At 39.9% G+C, this 18,721-nt stretch overlaps 1 protein-coding gene across 1 annotated transcript in view; it reads left to right on the forward strand.

Moving 5' to 3' along the window:
* The window catches only part of HYDIN (HYDIN axonemal central pair apparatus protein), a 280,489-nt gene that overhangs the window by 18,840 nt on the left and 242,928 nt on the right, over window positions 1–18,721 (forward strand). The window contains exon 5 of the mRNA XM_090260317.1: window positions 7,042–7,241. Coding sequence (XP_090116443.1) covers window positions 7,042–7,241 — 200 coding nt within the window. The remainder of the gene's footprint in view (window positions 1–7,041; window positions 7,242–18,721) is intronic.

Genomic DNA, 18,721 nt, shown 5'->3' on the forward strand with positions numbered 1-18,721 from the left:
TCATCTATAAATACTTCATTCTTTGTTTCTAAAAGATCAGGACCTTTAAAAAATTAACATAGCCACAATACCATTACCACACCTAAAATAATAGCTCCTTAATATTATCAAATATACAGTCAGTATTCAGAACTTGCCATTGAGGTATAAAAATTATATATATGTATAATTTTTAGTTGGTTTGCTTAAATCTGGATCCAGACAAGGTGCTGACTGCATCCCATCAGGTTCTGTAGAATGATCCTCTGTCCCCTCTGTTTCCTATAAACTGGTAGTTAGATCTAGAGGCTTGATCAAGTTCATAATTGATATTTTTTTAGGCAATAATTCTTAGGTGATATGGTACTTTCTATTGCATCATGCCAAGAAAAACAGAATGTCTGTTATGTTTTACTTTGTAGTGATCCAGTGAGGATTCTGATGTAAAGTTCATACAGAAAAGATAGGATAAATACTTGATCCCTTTCCTTTACGTTGGTGGGTTTTGATTAGGGATGACATCTGACTTATACTTTAAGATTCCTCTGGTTGCTGCACAGAGAATAGATTGGACAGGGTGTGAGACATAGACTAGTTATCTACCCTTGACATCCACTTTCTCTTTCCTCACTGGTAAGAGAATCACAAATTTTGATTGGCTTCATTACCACCTAAAAGGAAAGATTGCATTTCCTCAGCTTCCTTTGCAGCTGTGTGTCTGGGTGCGGGCCAATGAGATGTGAGCAGGACTTGCAAGGCATATACTTGACAAGAGCTGACACAGCAGGAGGTGCTCTGTGTTGCCCTTCTGCCTTCTCCTTCTGGGCTGCAGCTGGGCTGTGAGTGAAAGCTGGCATCCCAGGGTGACAATGCCCCATGTGGTGACATTGAAGATGGACGCTGTGTGCTGGAATGGTAGAGCAGGAGTTTGGGTCTCTGATGACACTGTGGACCCTCCGTACCAACATGGCCCACCTACCTCTGGACTTCTTTATGGGAGAGAAATAAAATCTATCTAGTTTAAGTTGGTTTTACTTGTTCTGTTCCGTTGCATGTAGCAGAACTGAACAGAGACAAGAGGCTATTGTACTAGTTGGGTAAAAGAGGAGGAGGATTTTGCACTGTGGTGGTGACAGTGAAGATGATGGAAAGTAGGTGGATATATTTTTATGGTAGAGCTTTCTTGGTTGGCTGATGGACTGGATGAAGGGGGTGAGAAAGAAAGGTATCTAGTTTGACCCAATATTTTGGTTAGCAACGGACCAAATGGTGGCACCATTTACTCAGGTGGAAGGAAAGCAGGTTTGTGAGGCAGGGTTGGGGTAAGGTAGGGAATCAGGAGCTCTGTTTTTTATATGTTAAATTTAAACTTCCCTTTAGACATCCAAGTGAAAATACCAAGTAAGTAGTTGGACACATCGATCTGTGGTAGAAGGGTGATGTCGGGGCTAGAGACAAATATTTGTCACTGTACGTAGTTATTATATTATTGACTCTATTCCTGTGTTGTACATTGCATCCCAATGAAAGTCTCAATTTTTTAAATTGTTCTATTACAGTTGTCCCATTTTATCCCCCATTGCTCTCCCCTGCCTTGCCCACCTCCCCCCTCTCCCACAGTCAGTCCCCACCCCGTTGTCCATGTCCATGGGTCATTTAAACTAGTTCCTTGACTAGACTCTCCCTCTTCTTTCCTCCCTCTTTCCCTCCCCCCTTCCCTCTGGCCACTGTCAGTCTGTTCCTTGTTTACATGCCTCTGTTTCTAATTTGCTCTTTGTTGTTTTTTGTTTGTTTGTTTGTTCCTTAGGTTCCTTTATTAGGTGAGATCATATGGTATTTGTCTAATTTTTAAACTGATTAAGACTTAGCTGATTCTTCCCTTGTGAGGGGTAAATTTCAGATTGAGAAGATATGTAATAGATACTTTGAACTGGGTAGGAAATTTAATACATTTTCCAGAGACACCAAGTGTTAAAGCCACTAAATTCTAATCAGATCTGGTTTTACTGTGTTAGCCATTCCCTCATCAAGTTTAGGAGTGGAGAAAAGGCAGAAAGAGGATTGGGAGGACTTCATTAAACCGGCTGTGTCCGCCCTTGAATGCCTTGAAAGGCATTTGCTGCAGAAGACATCGTTTTCCTTTGCCTGAGAATTTAAAGGACAGGATTATTGCCATGTTTGCTTTCTATCATAGAGCTAATGTAAAAGAAAGATTTATTCTTTTCATTTTCAGAGAGCCAAATCTTCCCTTTTCATATTCCACTACTGTTTTTTTAAAGTTAGGAGGAAAGGCATGTTAGAAGGAAGGCTACCACAAAAAAAAAAATGGTTGGAAGTTTCATGTGGAGAGCATTGTTACATAGGATAATATTTTAGGATATAAAGTAATTATCCAGCACTCATAATAAATATTTTTGCTCTGAATTGTGACCTGATGGCTCAGAATCTAAGTAAGTGGAAGGGAGTACATCAACTGAAATACTTGCTTAGCTTGCAGGCTGACAGAGCCTCCCTGACCATAACACCCGAATTAATTTTAGGCCAGGATAGCAATATATGATTGTATATTACATAATCTAATATAGTCATATTAAACATAGAACTCCAGAGTCTGGAATACACTTTTGAGGAGTTGTTTAAAGAATTTCTTCATAATCTTTTATGTGTGTTTGAATTGATTATTAAAAATATATACTGGGCTAGGCAAGAGTATGTTTACAGTTATTCTAATGGAAAAAGACATGCAGGTTATGATTATTACAATAGCTTTATTAACTCAAAAGGATGTCACAAATGGGTTTTATTAACTCAAAAGAATATCTCGATGGCACAGTGCACTCTCATAAGTGCCCAAATAGCAGGCCTTCATGATTTACATGTTCTTTTAGTCTTTGAAGATCAGTAAACAAACCTGAATTTCAGTGACCTGCTTGCATTAGCCCCACTGCCTCCTGTGGTGGTTGAATTCAAACCTGCTTTTGCTTACCCCTGAATAATTCCAGCCAGACTGCAAATCGTCCTCATTTGGAAATTTGAAAAGGTTTGTAAACATCTCTGTGAATATTTCAATTAGCTTCCAAAACTATTTCCAGGTGTGTTCAGTTTCTTACAGAACAAGGCAGGGACTATATAAATATAGAATAAAACAGGACAAATTACTTTGGGGTTGCCTCTCATCCTGCATTCAGCAGCGTCTTTTGTTCTTTCTCTCAAAGCCTCAGTTAATAGTGTTTCCACATGTGCCAGGAGCTTTCCAGTTTCTGATTCCCAACAAAGCCTCTGTTTGCTAGCTTTGAGCTCCTAAGAAGAAATGAAAACAGCACTTGTCTCTTTAGGATTCTGATGTAATCAGACTGTACTGTTTCGTTGTTAAATTCTGTGGGGTTTTCTAGGATCGAGTGTGCTTAGCGTACTTTGTACTTCCATATATCTGAATAGCGTAATTTTTAAGCCTGGCATTACCATCCAGAAACCAGAATCAACTGAAGAGTTAAGATTCCAACAACTCAATTTTAATAAATTTTACAAATACTGGCCATTAATTTTTATTACTTGCTTCAACCTCAGGGCCTTTATGTTTGCAATTCCCCTTGTCAGGGACACTCCATTCCTAGATCTTGACTGATTGGCTCTCTTTGCTGTTCAAGGAGGTCTCCTTGCTGGTTCTAGCCTAAAGCAGTCCCTTACCACATTATCCCTTTACCATGTTTTATTTTCTCCAAAGCCCTTGTTTTCTGAACTTACCTTGTTCTATTATTATTATTACCATTGACAGTGTCATCATTATTATTTTCTTATCCACAAGAGTAAACACAAGTTGAAATTTTCCTATATGCCCTACACAAATCATTGTATGTAATACAACATTTTAATAATGATAGCTAACATTTATTACATATTTACTACTTGCCAAACCCTAGGCCAGATCAGTGTCATCTCTTGCCTGGACTATTGCAATGGCTTCTGACCTCTTTTTCCGTAGAAGCTAGTGATTTTTCAAAAATGACAAAATGGTACATAAAGATCAGCTTTCAACATCATTAATGCTTTGGGCCATCCTCATGGCCTAACAGTGGCTTACAAGATCCTGCCTGACCTGGCTCCCCACAGCCTCCCTGCAATATCTCTCACCTCTCCTTACCTTGTTCCCCTCTGGCCACAGCCTCTGAATCACATTTCACTCAGATTGCCATTCATCCACATGGCTTCATTTCTCACTTATGTCTCTGCTGAAATGTCACCTCCTCATAGACACCTTTCCTGTCCACCCTATATAAAAGAGTACTCCCTTTCTCTTCCCCTTTACTGTGCTTTATTTTTCCTCACTCAACATTATATTACTGATTTTCCTGCATTCAGCAAATATTTGTTAAGTGTTTATTAAGCACTAGGCCCCGTTCTAGGCACTGGGGGTATGAGGTGAATATGATGGGCAGAATCCCTGTTGATATGGAGATATTGGGGCGAGACATACAATAGATAAAATGTATAATATGTTAGGTAGCTTTGGGAAAACTAAAGCAGAACAAAAGCCTAGGAAGTGGTGGGACAAGAGAGGGAGAGTTAAGTTTAAAATAGGGCAGTCAGGGGAGGCCTTGGTGAGAAAGTGGACCATTTTGCAAAGTCCTGAAGGAAATGAGGGAGCAAACTATATATATACATATATAGATGAATAACTATAGGGAAGCATGTTCTAGACAGAAAGAACATCATATTCGAAGGCTCTGAGGGAGGAGCATCTCTAGCAACTCAAGTAGCAGCAAGGAAGCCTGTAGCTGGAACCGAGTGAGCAAGGAGGAGAGGAGGGGGATGTGGGAGAAAATGACAGGGGTGCCCGGCTGTAGCACTCCTGAACCCTCTCAGCTTGGGAGCTTTTGAACAAAGGAGAAAGCTGAGCTGACTTCCATCTGAACTGGATCCGTCTGACCCTTGTGTGGAAAAGAGACTTTAGAGGAGCAAGGGCTGAAGTAGAGTCCAGTTAGCCCAGGAAAGATCGAAGTGGCTAGGGCCAGGGTGGCAGGGTGGAGTGATGAGAAGTGATTGTGATCTGGATATATTTTGAAGGTCAGTGCTACAGGATTTACTAAGTAGCTGAGAAATAGAGCAATCAAGGATGCCTCATTCCAGGGTTTTAAATCCAGGCCACTGGAAAGATAGAGCTGCTAGTATGGAGATGGGGAACAGAGAAGGGACAGCGTTAGGTGGAGGGAAGGTCAATGAGCAGGCCCTCGGTTGGCATTGTGGAGCCTTTGTGGGCATGAGAAAGAGGCTCCCTCTCTGGGCTGATGTGGTTGGAGCCAGCAGAGTGGGCTGGATTCAGCCCCCGTTCCTTCCCCTTGCAGGACATCTTCATGCACAATTTCAGGCAGGGGAATTAATCAGGGCTTTGCTTTGGGACATGCTAAGTTTGCACCAGTGAGATGCTCACTGGACAGCTGGGTATGAATTGGGAGTTAGGGAAGCAGAGAGACTGCAGGTGTAAGGGCTCTGTCGTGGGGGTGTTTCTGGTTATTTTATTGTTACCTTTATTTGTATATGTATTACATTGTATATTAGATATGCTTTATTTACCTGTTCATTGTCTCCTCCATTATTAAATAAGCTCAAAGTAATCCATGTCTAAGTGTCCTACTCAGTTGTGTTCCCAGACCTAGCTCAGTGCCTGGCTCCTGAATACTTAATAAGCATGGCTGAATGAATAAACTAATTGGGATACCATTGCTTTTTACTTGTCTTATGGGTTTCATGAAATTGAGTGCATGGCCAAGTCTATATGTTAATCTATATGTTAGATTTCCCATTCCTACTCTATGCCTAAAACGAAAAAAAAAATTTTTTAAAATCTGCACTGAGTACCATTTATTACATGATTACCAAAAGGACACTCAAGTTCAAAGTCGACTTTACATTTATGAAGATTGCTTGCAGCTAAAGCACTAAAGTGATGGGAAAACTTAAAATGAAAAATAAACCTGGTTTAGATAACAAATTTCTTTAATAGTGGACCTATTCTTGAGGGGACTATTAACACTTTCCTTTTACATTTAGTTTGCTTGTTGGTGAGGGTTTACTTTTAACTTTTTCCCCTACATTGAGGATAAGAGTTCTGTTTCCCTATCTAAAGAGATGATATAAAGTGTGACTTAATTCAGCATCTCTGTTGCAATTAGACTCAAGACAGGGGACAATACACACCCAGGGCCTTCACATTTTTATTTGGAATGGCCAGTGATGGCACAAGAGATGAGGTTTAAACTGGGTTATGTATCAATTAGCTATTGTTGTACAATAACCGACCACCCCAAAGTTCAATGGCTTAAATCATAAACATTCATTATTGCTCACAAGACTGTGGTTCAGCTAGTCTTGACTAGGCCTATTCATGGGCTGGGTAGGCAACTCTGCTTATCTTGGGTGGGCTCTCTCACCTATTTGGGGCTGAAGGCAGGTCTAGCATGACCATGGCTGGGACATCCAGGCTCTCACCCTGCAGGAGACTAGACAGGGCTTGTTCACTTGGCAGTGGCAGGGTTCCAAGAGCAAGACTGGAAATGCCCAAAGCTTCTTGATGCTTCAGATTGCAACTGGCCACATTCCATTGGTCAAAGCAAGGGGTGGAGAAATAGACACACTCGTGATGGAGGAGTGAAAGCCATATTGTAAAGAGTGTGGGCACAGAGAGACCATTAATTGGAGCCATCAGTCTAACATGGGTTCTGGAAGGATAAATAGGCATAGTTAGAAGGAGGATGTGAAGGGATTGGTGTGAACCTCCTCTGATCTAAACAAAAATGTGCCTCAACCATCTCCCATCCCACCTCCCTAATATCTGGGAAACACATGAAGCATAACCTTTCTGTTAGCTTGTAGGTTTTAACACTTGAACTGTTCTCTCTGTCAGAAAAGAGTATTTCATTGAGAGCACAACTATAATTGTCTTGAGAAAGTTTCATAGAATATATTAATTTCTTTACTAGATGCCTGCATATGGCCATACTTCTTGCCCAGTTATATTGATCATGTTGGTGTTTCCACAAATAATTATTGTAACTTCTCCTGTAGGATTACGCGCACATGTTGACCTGTGTTACTGAAAGAGAAAAGTTTATTGTACCCATCAAAGCCAGAGGTGCACGAGCCATCCTCGATTTTCCTGACAAGCTGAATTTTTCCACTTGCCCTGTCAAATACAGCACTCAGAAGATTCTGCTGGTACGAAACATTGGCAACAAAGTCGCTGTGTTTCACATCACAACTTACAGGTGTGCATTCCTTTGGCTCTTGTTTTTGATTGATTATAGCTGCATCTAGTCAGCACAAGTAATTTGCTGGAATAGCAGGTGGAGTTGGAACTGCTTGTTACAGTCTTTAGTTGCAAGGCTGGGAGAACTCACCAATGTAGGGCAGATTTCCCCTTCATCTCAAGAGGAAACCAAATTTCAAGGTTACCTGTTTGGGTATGGAAGGTTTTCTGGAATGCTGGATGAGAGTCCTACTTAGCATAGAGAATGGCCCATGGGGATCTATTAATAAACATATTTGTTTTGACTAAGAATTTTATAACTGGCTGTATTGGTTTTCTACTGCTATTATAACAAGTTACCACAAACTTAGTGGCTTAAAACAACAGAAATTTGTTATCTAACATTTCAGTAGATCAGATCCTCACTGGGTTCTTGTCCGAAGGCTTGAAGGGAGAATTCATTTCTTTGTCTTTTCCTGCTTCTAAGGGCTGCCCATATTCTTCGGCTCATGGTGCTCAGTTTTCTCATCTGAATAATGGGGAAAAGTATAGTAGCCACTTGAAAGAGTTGTTGTGAGAAATAATTAATAAATTAAACTGCAAGTACATAGCAAGTACTATATAATGTGTTTGTTCTTTTTTTTTTTGTTTCTTCAAATGAACTACTGCCATTGTAGGCAGAATAATGACTCCTCAAATATGTCTACCTTCTAATCCTTAGAACCTGTCAGTTTGTAATGTTATATGACAAAGGGAGATTAAGTTTGCAGATGTAATTAAGGTTGCTAATCAGCTGACCTTATCCTGGATTATCTGGCTGGGCCCAATGTAATCACAAAGATCTTTAAAATAAAAGAGTGGAGGCAGAAGAAGAGTTCAGAGTGATGAGATGTAAGAACTCGACCTGCTTTTGCAGGCTTTGAAAATGAGAAAACAGAGCAATAGAGGGACTGCATTACTCGCTCAAGAGCACATCAGTGAAGGAGTTAGATTTTCATTTGATTATTTGAGAAGTGGCTACAGGGTAGTAAACACCATGGGACAATATAAATAAAGTCCAATGCGACAATCCTTGCCCTCAAGAAATTCCTTATAAGATGGGAAAGAACAATTGTTATGGGACTTGAAAACGGTGTCTGATCAGTAGGGCTATAATAAGAATGACCAGCTTGGGAGGACCGAACACAGAGGTTCAAGTTCTTTTCTATGATTTAAACAAAGTGTGTATACTGATCTGGATTCTGAGTTCATTTTCAGAAGAGCTTTATCTGTGGAATCCTTTGCTGATTTAAGGATACATCTCTCCAGAATTCTTCCTGATTCACAAAGATGATACCATGTAGATTACTTTTCTGGTAATTTTTTGGCTTGGGGGTTCATGGACTGATAGTGCATATTCAAACCCCAAACCTGAATAAGACTCATGTCCAAAGTTTTGAATCCCTAGAAAAACTTTGCGGCTTTCTCTCAAAACCAAGACAGAATTTTTCCTTGTGCTAATGGAGAATGGTTTGTCCGCCCTTCAAGTTTCCAGGATTTTATATGGGGATTTTGTTATAAATTCCCTGACTCGACTATCTCGAGATCGGCTGTTAAAACCCAGGCTTCAAGGTTATTGGGAATCCGGGGAGACCCAGCATTACCTCAGTGGCTTATGGCTCTGGTTCTTAGATTTTTCTTCATTATTTTTATTTTTATTTTTTAAAATTATTTATTTGTTTATTTATTTTTAGAGAGAGAGGAAAGGAGAAAGAGAGGGAGAGAAACATCACTGTGTGGTTGCCTCTCACTCGCACTCCCAACTGGGGACCTGACTTGCAACCTAGTTATGTGCCCTGACTGGGAATTGAACCAGCGACACTTGGTTTGCAGGCCGACGCTTAATCCACTGAGCCACAGATTTTTCTTCATTTTTGAATCTTGTGGATTTGCCTTAATTGTTTGCAATTTTTGTATCTTATATTTTATCCAGTCTTTCTAGGTATTTCTAGTAGAAGAGTTTGCAATGCTCGGTCTGTGACATTGGAGGTGGCAGGGCTGCCGTAACACAGGTTGAAGGCACATCCCTTGGGAGGGAATTTGTATTTATTCTTCCATGTGTCCCAAGAGCATCACTATCTCTGAACCGTTTTGCGTAGATCTGAGTTTCTGTCTAGTGTTATATTTCTCCTGGGTGAAAAACTATTTTTAATATTTATTTATAGCACAGGCCTACTGGAAATTCTCTCAGTTTTTGTCTATTTAATAAAAAGTATTTTGCCTTCATTTTTTTAAAGTATATTTTATTGATTATATTGTTACAATAGTTCCAATTTTTTCCCCTTTGCTCCCCTCCGCCCAGGACCCCCCTTCCCCAACAATCCCCTCCCCAAGTCCATGCCCATGGGTCGTACATACAAGCTCTCCTGCCTCACCCTTTCATATATTCTTCTTCTTTTTTTAAAAATAATTAATTAATTAGTTAAATATTTTAACAATAAAAAATAACAATCCCTCCCTCTCAGACTTAAGACCCTTTACAATCTTATAAAGGACAATGGACGAAGGTCTCGAGCTCCTCTAGCTGCTTTAAGCTGGACATGGTCGTCGTCCTACCTACCCTTGGGTCAAGAAATCCCAAATAAGAGTAGGGGTGTGGAGGGGAGGGTGGCCTTCCCACAAGGGGAAGGATCGTGCAGACTCCAGGTTGGTTGGCTGTCTCTGGACAACGGCATGCTTGGTTTAACAGGCTGGCATCCTTGTATTCTGGGGGCAACAGGGTTAAAGGACATCATTCAATCCGTAACCACTAGATGACAAAAGACAGGTATTAATTTTTCAATGTCCCACATTAGGGAAAAGAAGGGCTTCTTTGGAGGAAGGTATGCCAGGTACATCTCACCTGTCCAAAACCCTTTTGCCCATTATACTTAGTTTGGACTGAGGGAAATATTTTAGGTTTCCCCCCTCTCAGGCCTCTGGGCTCTTTCTGTCCAAGCCATTAGGATAGAAAAGAGAAACCAGTTTTAAAGTGAAGCCCACAGACCACCCCGTTCTTCACCAACCCAGCCACTTAGTTCAGCCAAACCATTGAGTCTCAGGAGGCAGCAATGCAGACAGGATTAAGTGAGGCCTATACGTACAGACAATCACTCAGGTAATGAGATCGTAGGCTTATGCCCTTTGAAAACAGAAAACACATGTTAATTTATGTAACATAACCCACATACAAGTCTCTAAATCTGTAGGACTGTCTTATCAGAAAGACATCCAGTTGCAAGGCATTTGACATTCTTCTTGCCTGTAAATTAAACATCTTTGATAATGCCACAGACATAGTTTAACTTTCAAATGAAAACAAATTTTAAATGAAAAGAAACTTTAAAGACGGTTAGCTGCACTACTTTATAGTCTACCACTGGGCATTGTGATCTTCCTTGAATCGTGATTTTTCTCCCTGAGATTACCCTCCTTGTCATTAAAGGGACTGCATTAAGTTCATTTTTAATTTATCCTGTTCATTTGCATAAACACAACAAGAGCAGCAAGCGATCACTTATGATCTTTAGTTCTGCTTTGCTGTAACTTACGCAAGGAACATTTAGGGTGACCTTCAGTCTGCCCTTCAGGGCACAGAAGCTGAGCCACATAATTGGCATTCAGCCTTGCCTGTAAACACCTGTCTTTTCCAGGTCCTCCTGGTTTTCCATTGTGCCTTAGGGTCCCTTCTAGCCATCTTTCAGGAAACAACCTTCATTCCTTCCCTGGAAAGATTGCTATGGACCGCTCATCCATCCAAGGTACCAGGCCTTTTATCTCGTGGACTTTTATTACCTTTGAAAGTCAGTCCCAGTTGCTCAGGGCTTTTTGGTAACAACCAAAGCCCAAGCATGTCTCCTTTAGGCATGACATTCCATTCAAAGTCTTAGTTAAAAAAAAAAAAAACAAAAAACTTCTATTAACAACTGGTCTTATTAGTTTTATGCAAAGAAACTTAGGTCATTACTTACTTCTTTAGAATGCCAAATTCTGGAGGGATCAGATAGGGAGAAAATATATACAGTGTGAAGGAAAATCCTTGTCCTTCTAATATTCACTGAACTTGCATTTCTATTCTTTATATTTTTATTTTTTCCCCCCACTAAAAATTTTTCTGTTTGTTTGTTTTTCCATTACAGTTGTCTCACTTTTTTCCCCCTCTTGCTTCCCTGCACCCTGCCCCCCCTTCTTCCACATTCAGTCTCCACCCAGTTGTCCATGTCCATGGGTCATTTATACATGTTCTTTGACTAGACCCTTCCCCTTCTTACCCCTTCTCTCCCTCCCATCTCCCCCTTTGTTACTGTTAGTTTATTCCTTGTTTACATACCTCTGGTTCAATTTTCCTCATTTGTTTGTGTTGTTCATTAGTTTCCTGTAACAGGTGATAGCATAAGGTAATTTTCTTTTGTTGCCTGGCTTATTTCGCTAAGCATAATTCTCTCTAGTTCCAATCATGTTGTTGCAAATGGTAGAAGTTCCTTCTTTCTTTCAGTACTTATTCATTGTCATTTTCCCCCTTTGTACTCGTGTTCCTCTCTGTCTCTCTCTGTTTCTTCATCTTCTTAAAGCAGACCCTTTAGCATCTCTTGCAATGCTGGTTTGGTGGAGATGTATTCTTTTAGCCTTCTTTTGTCTCGGAAACTCCTTACTTCACCCTCCATTTTGAATGAGAGCCTTGCTGGGTAGAGTATTCTTGGTTGTAGGCCTTTGTTTTTCATTACTTGGAATATATTTTGCCATTCCCTTCTGACTTGTAGTGTTTCTGCTGAGAAATCTGATGATAGCCTTATTGGAGCTCCCTTGTATGTTATTAGTTGTTTCTCTCTTGCTGCTTTTAGGATTCTCTCTTTGTCTTTGAATGTTGGCATTTTAATTATGATGTGTCTTGAAGTGGGCCTGTTGGGGTTCATCTTCATTGGGACCCTCTGTGCTTCCTGGACTTGCATGATTCTTTCTCTCCTCATGTTAGGGAAGTTTTCTGTCATTAGTTTTTCAAAGAGGTTTTCTATCCCTTGCTCTTCTTCTTCTCCTTCTGGAATTCCTATGATACGGATATTATTACGTTTCATGTTGTCCTGCAGCTGTCTTAGAGCCTCTTCAGTCTTGTTCAGTCTTTTTTTGTTTCGTTGCACTGTCTGAGTTTTTGTCTACATTGTCCTCCAGCTCGCTGATCCGATCTTCTGCTTCCTCTAGCCTGTTTTTAATTCCTTCTACTGTGTTCTTCAATCCAGAGATTGTATTCTTCATTTCCTCCTGGCTCTTATTGATAGCTTCCATGTCCTTTTTGGTGCTGGTATAATTCTCAGTAAGTTCCTTATAGTTCTTCTGAAGTTCACTGTAGTTTTTCTGGAGTTCTTTGTAGTTTCCGCTGAGCTCATTGAGCTTCTCCATAATCCATGCTTTCAATTCCATATTTGATAGTTTGCTCCCCTCTATTTCATTTAGCACTCTTTCTGGGGACTCTACCTTTCCTTTCGATGGGGGGTTGTTTCTCTGTCTCCCCATTTTTTGTGACTCCTATTGTTTGTTGGTGCTTCTTAGAATGATCTGCACTTCCTGGATCTGCCCCTGGTGGCGTCAGATCCTGTACCAGTCTGGGCCTAGGCAGCCTGTTGGAGACTTCCAGGGATCTACCGCCTTTGTCTGACTCCTTTAGTTGTTAATCTATTCAATCTGTGATTAGCCGTCAGGCTTAAGAACCGTGGGTGTGGCAGCTTAATTCCTGTAGGCAGGGCTTTTGCTTCCCCTCAGGCTGACGCCACTTGGAGGGGAATGGACCTGCAGTACTGGGGATGAGTCAGCACTGGGACCCGGCCGACGGCTTCCCCAGCTCTCCCCTCAAAGCCGCCACACCAAACTCTCCCCAAGCGTCTCCAGTCCTCTCTGCCTTTCCTCCGCTTGTGCCCAGGGTAAGTGGGGGCAGAATATTTTCATATGTGATCCGCTTAAGAGCTCTTTTTCTCCAGCTGTTTCTCTCCGGCTAGCAAGAAACCCTGTGGCTTTTCGCTTTTCTTAGCTGGATACTATTTTACTTTCCACTCTGTTGCTGTAGGCTGGGAAGCTCAGCTGGGGGTTTAGACCCTGCCCTTCTCAGGGGGAATCCCCGGCTGCTGAGCTGTTTCTCAGTCCCTTCAGCTGCTACCGGTGTGACACCAGCCAGCCCTTCTGGGTCTCCGCACTCCCTACCGGTCACGTTGTGATGTAGCGGCCTTTTCTGTCTCTCCGTGGTTATAAGACTTCTCTCCAGCTGGTGTTCGGTTGGTTATTCCAGATGATTTCTCCAAAATTACTTTGTAAATCCAGTCTAGTTCTAGGAGGAAGTTAGTGTAGCTTCCACTTACTCCTCCGCCATCTTGTTTCTTGCCTTCATTTTTGAAAGGTATTTTCCCTACAGTATAGAATTCTGAGTTGACAGGAATATATACCCTTCTTTTTTTTTTTTTTTACTACTTTAATGATGTCACTTTACTGTCTTTTGGCTTATATTTTGTTCATGAAAGTCTGCTATAAGTCTTATCTTTATTCCTCTGTATGTCTTTTTCTTGGGCTGTCTTCAACATTTTTTTCCTTATATGGGAGGGCAAAAGTAGATTTACAGTTGTAATACAAATAAATAATGCAATCATTAATAAACACTAATATAAGAATAAACTGTATTTCATGTACTCACAACTGTAAACCTACTTTTGCCCACCCCTATATTTGTTTTTTTAGCACTTTGAATATGATGTGTCTAGGTGTGAGTTTCTTTTTTTTAAGGAATTTATTTTGCTTTTGTTTAGTTTTAGTTTCAATCTTGAATGAGAGTCTCTGAGCTTCCTGGATCTTTTTTCATTTTTGGAAACTCTCAGCCATATCTCTTCAAATATTTCTTCTACTCCATCCCCTCTCGCTGTTTCTTCTGCTTGTAAGGAACTTCTGTTTATTATGGGTGGAACAGTTGGCACATATCCCATCTTCATTGAAGGGTGGAGATTGTCCATTTTTAGAGTTGAGGCCACTTGTTTGCCCTACAACTTCTGATGGGTTCAAGAAAACTTGTGATTTTGCTGTTTATCTGTTTTTTTTGTTTTTTGTTTTGTTTTGTTTTCATTGTTAGAGTAGGAGAGATACTCTTTCTAGCCTTCTGCATCCTTAGTCATGTAGAAGCAGATTCTGAATCACTTCAGATAAATCAACCATCAAAAGCAAAGGAAGAGTTCTTCTGAAAATCAGTGCCTCCTGACATTGGCCATCATGCTCCTACAGCCTTTGTCATTTTGTGCTGAGACTGATTGAAGGAGAAGGAAGCAGGCTGTCCAACTGGCTCACCATGACTTAGAACAAAGTGGTCTTTTTTTAAAGACCCCCCACATCCACCATGTATAAGACCCTTTGAAAACCTCCTGTTACATTGGTGTTTTTCCATGAAAAAGAGAACCCACCTTAGGTGAGCAAACAACTGCAGGCAGCATATCTTTCTGGACTGTTTGGCTGAATCTTCAAAACTCCTCATCAATGACTATTCCTTTACATATTACATTCTCCTAAAGTGAAACAAAATCACTCCACCGATTTAATAGTGTGAAGTTTCAGGAAAAGATCTCAAACTTTTCCATCCATAACTGTGAATGTGAATCATCTTCTTTTAATATTGAAACACTTCTAAGGTAAAATGGTGAGCCAATTTAAGGACCAGCCAGGAATTATGAAGAGATTTGAAACTATAGTCCAACATTCTCATCTTACAGATGAAGGAAGTAAGGTCTGAGAAGGGAAATGACTTACCTAAATTCCCCTGGTAAATTAATAGCAAAGCCTGGATTGAAACAAATGAGGGCCAGTTCTGGGCTTCTGTACCCTCAGACCCATTCCTCACCCTTTCTCTACAATGCTCATTATCACCTTGGGGCTGTGTTTGCCCCCTAGCCTCCTGAGTCAGCTGGACACCAGCTGGCTTTGACAAGTTGGGGGCACTAAGAAGGAGGTTGTAGGGTAGGAAGAGCCAGAGTATTTCTCCTCCCTCTCTGACTTCAGCAGAGTCCCCAGCAAGCAAGTGCATTTTCTCTGTGGTTCCAGCTCCTGTCAGACCAGCCTCCCATGGTTCCAGCTTCTGCCAGGTCCTCACTTCCTCTTCATCTTTTGTCTTCAGCCCAGGGGTGGAAATGCCTTCTGGTTGCTACTAATCCCTGAGCTATCTCACTGTCTTAAATCGGGCTTCTCATCATTCCCATCTTCTGTGTAACTAAGTCTCTCAATTAAATTTCCTGTTTGGAAATATGTTTGTTTTCCTGCTTATTAGACTTTGCATGAAATAGTAGTTTTATGTTATTTCCACAAGATGCATGTTTTCTAACCATGCTGTCTATTGTGTGAGCTACTTCAAATCCTTCCAATAAATCCCTGTTCTGTTTGTTGGTTTCTGTTGTTTACAACTGAGAAATGTGATGGTTACAGTGAAAAAGGATGCAATTGAATTTGTGGTCACATTGTGTTGAATCTGAATCTCTGGCAGATCTGATAAGTAACCATTCTAAAAAATACACAGGTGATTGTGTTGCCCAGACAGGGTTAGGGACCACTAATTCAGTTATTGTGGTTGTCAATAGACATGCCAGAGCAGTGGATATAGTTTGAGAATTTGGAGTCAGTCAAAATCCAAGCATCTACTTTTTGAGTCAATATTCATTTAGAAATAATATATCACAGGAAATCATTTTAAAAATATCATATTCTTGCCCTGGCTGGTGTGGCTCAGTTGGTTGGAGCATCATCCTGTAGCTGAAAGGTTGCAGGTTTGATTCCTGGTCAGGACACATACCTAGGCTGTGGGTTTGATTCCCAGTCTAGGCTAGTAAGGGAGGCAACTGATTGATGCTTCTCTCTCACTGCAATGTTTCTGTCTTTCCCTTCCTCTCTCCCTTTCTCTCTCTCTAAGCACAATGAAAAAAAGAAATTCTCTAGTGAAGATTTTAAAAAATCATATTCTTTTCATTGAAATAATGATTTAAGTTTATAAATGGTTAAGTTCATATAAATTATAAGAAATAAAACTTTGTGTCTGTTGCCGCCATTAGAATATGAACTTCTTAAGTGCAAGAGTTGTATCTAACTCTTCATTTGTGTGTCGCTAGCATTTAGCAAAGTATTTTAAATAAGTTCTCAATAAATCTTGATAGGATGCCTAACCAACAATATGTCACAAAGGAAAAGCTACAATAATTTAAAATAAAAAACATGCTCTAAGTACTATAAAATAAGCATAATGTCTTTTACACTAATATAGGGAGCTGCAACGTGCTATAAAATATACAGAGAACATAAACATTTACTCTCAACTTTATTACAGATTTGATCTAACACCTAGTAGGTAGCGGAATAACTCCAACTAGTAAAGAAGAATTAATTTTGGAAGGTGAAGTAGAAAGATTTAAGAAGCAATTTAAAAATCTAAAACCCCAAGTTAAGAACCAGTTAATAAAAAAACTTATTTGAAGAAAAGTATTAATATTATATTTAATATTTAATATAGCCAATATTTAGTCTTCTGCTAAAATATTGGATATTTGGATGGAATAGTTTTAGTTCTTAAGAGCAGTTTGTAGTGGATTGAACAAGTCTTTCAAAGTCCCTTAAAATCTTCCTCATGGCTCATGATTTTTAACAAACCCAGATTTTCCCCCTAATCAAGTATTTGGTATTAATGAGGATGTAATATCAAAACCAAATGCTTTGGTAGAAAGAGAAATAATACTTTTACTTTTTTTGTAAGAGCATTTTATGATAGTTGATATTTTATAGCCTGTTTGGCCTGTCCTCTTTTAGTAAAAAGAAGTACAAAATTAAATTATAGACAATGCTTAAGCACCAGAACTTAATACACTCTACCCAATTAACGTCTGACTTATTGAGAGAGCTTAGGCAGCTCTAAGTAGCAATGGCTATCCCAGGTGATTTTGTACATACCGAAGAGATTTAGTGTAATATAAATCCACCCATTAGCACAACAGGAAAGTATCTGTTACCTCTGTAGGGAATTTGGATTTCTGGAGTTCCAAGAGAAGGGTCACCTTTTTTTTTTTTTTTTAATAGAAAATTAGCTTAGGTTCTGCAATGTAATACTACCCAATCATTTCAAAACTGTTTTTCTCTACCAAAACATATTTGAAAATGAAAGCCATTTCATGTCAGTGTAGGAAGAAAAATATTAGGAACCAGGGAGGCGAAGATAGAAGAAAATATTACAGTAGATTATGTCGTTCCCAAACCAGGAAACTGGGTCCAGTTCTCAGCATTTTAGATTCTTACTGAGGCCACAGGAAGGAAGGAAATTTTGAGAATTCTTGAGAAACTAAAAGTCTATTCCTCTTCTGTTCTACCCAGATGTTATAAACATTAATTCATGATTTCAGATATTTTTATTTCTCTCTAAAAGTTTATTGTAATTCAATTTGACAACCTCTTCTGAGAGACTCCTGTGAGTAAGGAACTGTGCACAGGGTGGTGAGAGACACAAAGATGCATCTAACCAGGTTGCTTCCGCGTTCAGGGGTGGTTTGGGGTAAACAGGAAGAACTTGAACTTGAAGCCTTCCTTCCATCCAACCTCCACCATTACCTAGTTGCCTGCCCCTTTGGAGCATCTATTTTCTCATGTCTAAAATGCAAATAACAATACTGACTTTCTCAAGGTTTTTTTGAGGATTAGAGGAATTGACATATGTAAAGTGCCCCATGTAGTACACAGCATAGAGTATGCACTCATGGCATTTTGTTTGCTTTCCCTTTCATTTCAAGAGTCAGGCATGAAAACTAGCTATAATACAAGGTGAACTTAAGTAAGAAGTAAAAAAGGAAATTATAGCCTTGGGGAGGAAAGTGACATTATCATCAAGAGGGAGAATTAGGGAAGATTCTATTTAAGAGGTGGTTTTGAGTCTGAGCTGTGATAAGAGACTTTGGGAAGAGTATGGAACATCTGTATACGGGGCGGGGGTGCAGTCTTGTAGGAAGGAAGAGCAGGTGGCAGTATTAGGGGAGGTTATGGGTGAAGAGACTCAAGTCTCCCAGCCCATCCTACCCCAGCCTGACTTGCAATATGACAGATGTATAAGCTGTTTGGACAGATGTATGTATTTAATGAGAATGCAGAAAGTGCTTGGGAGCAGAGTGTGTGGGACCCCAAATGCCTAGGACTTTGAACTTTATGGCATAGATCATGAGGGTGACTGAAGGTGATTGAACAAGATATTGATGAGTTATGTATGACCTGTGAAATTTTTTATTTTTTTTTACAAAAATCTCTAGAGCAGTATAAAGGATTGAGAGGATAATGATAAAAGTTTGAACTCATCTAACTACCCAAGATTATCCCCAGGCTCATCTTCCATCTAGAGGCTGCCAGTGAGGGAGATAAAAATACCAATAAACAACAATAATAATAAACACTTTTTTAGAACTTCCTACGCGCCAGGCATTATTCTAAGCACTTTACTCATAT

The sequence above is a fragment of the Furipterus horrens genome, unplaced genomic scaffold (assembly GCF_987537825.1).
Source record: "Furipterus horrens unplaced genomic scaffold, mFurHor1.1.pri manual_scaffold_13, whole genome shotgun sequence".
NCBI classification, from domain to species: Eukaryota; Metazoa; Chordata; class Mammalia; order Chiroptera; family Furipteridae; genus Furipterus; species Furipterus horrens.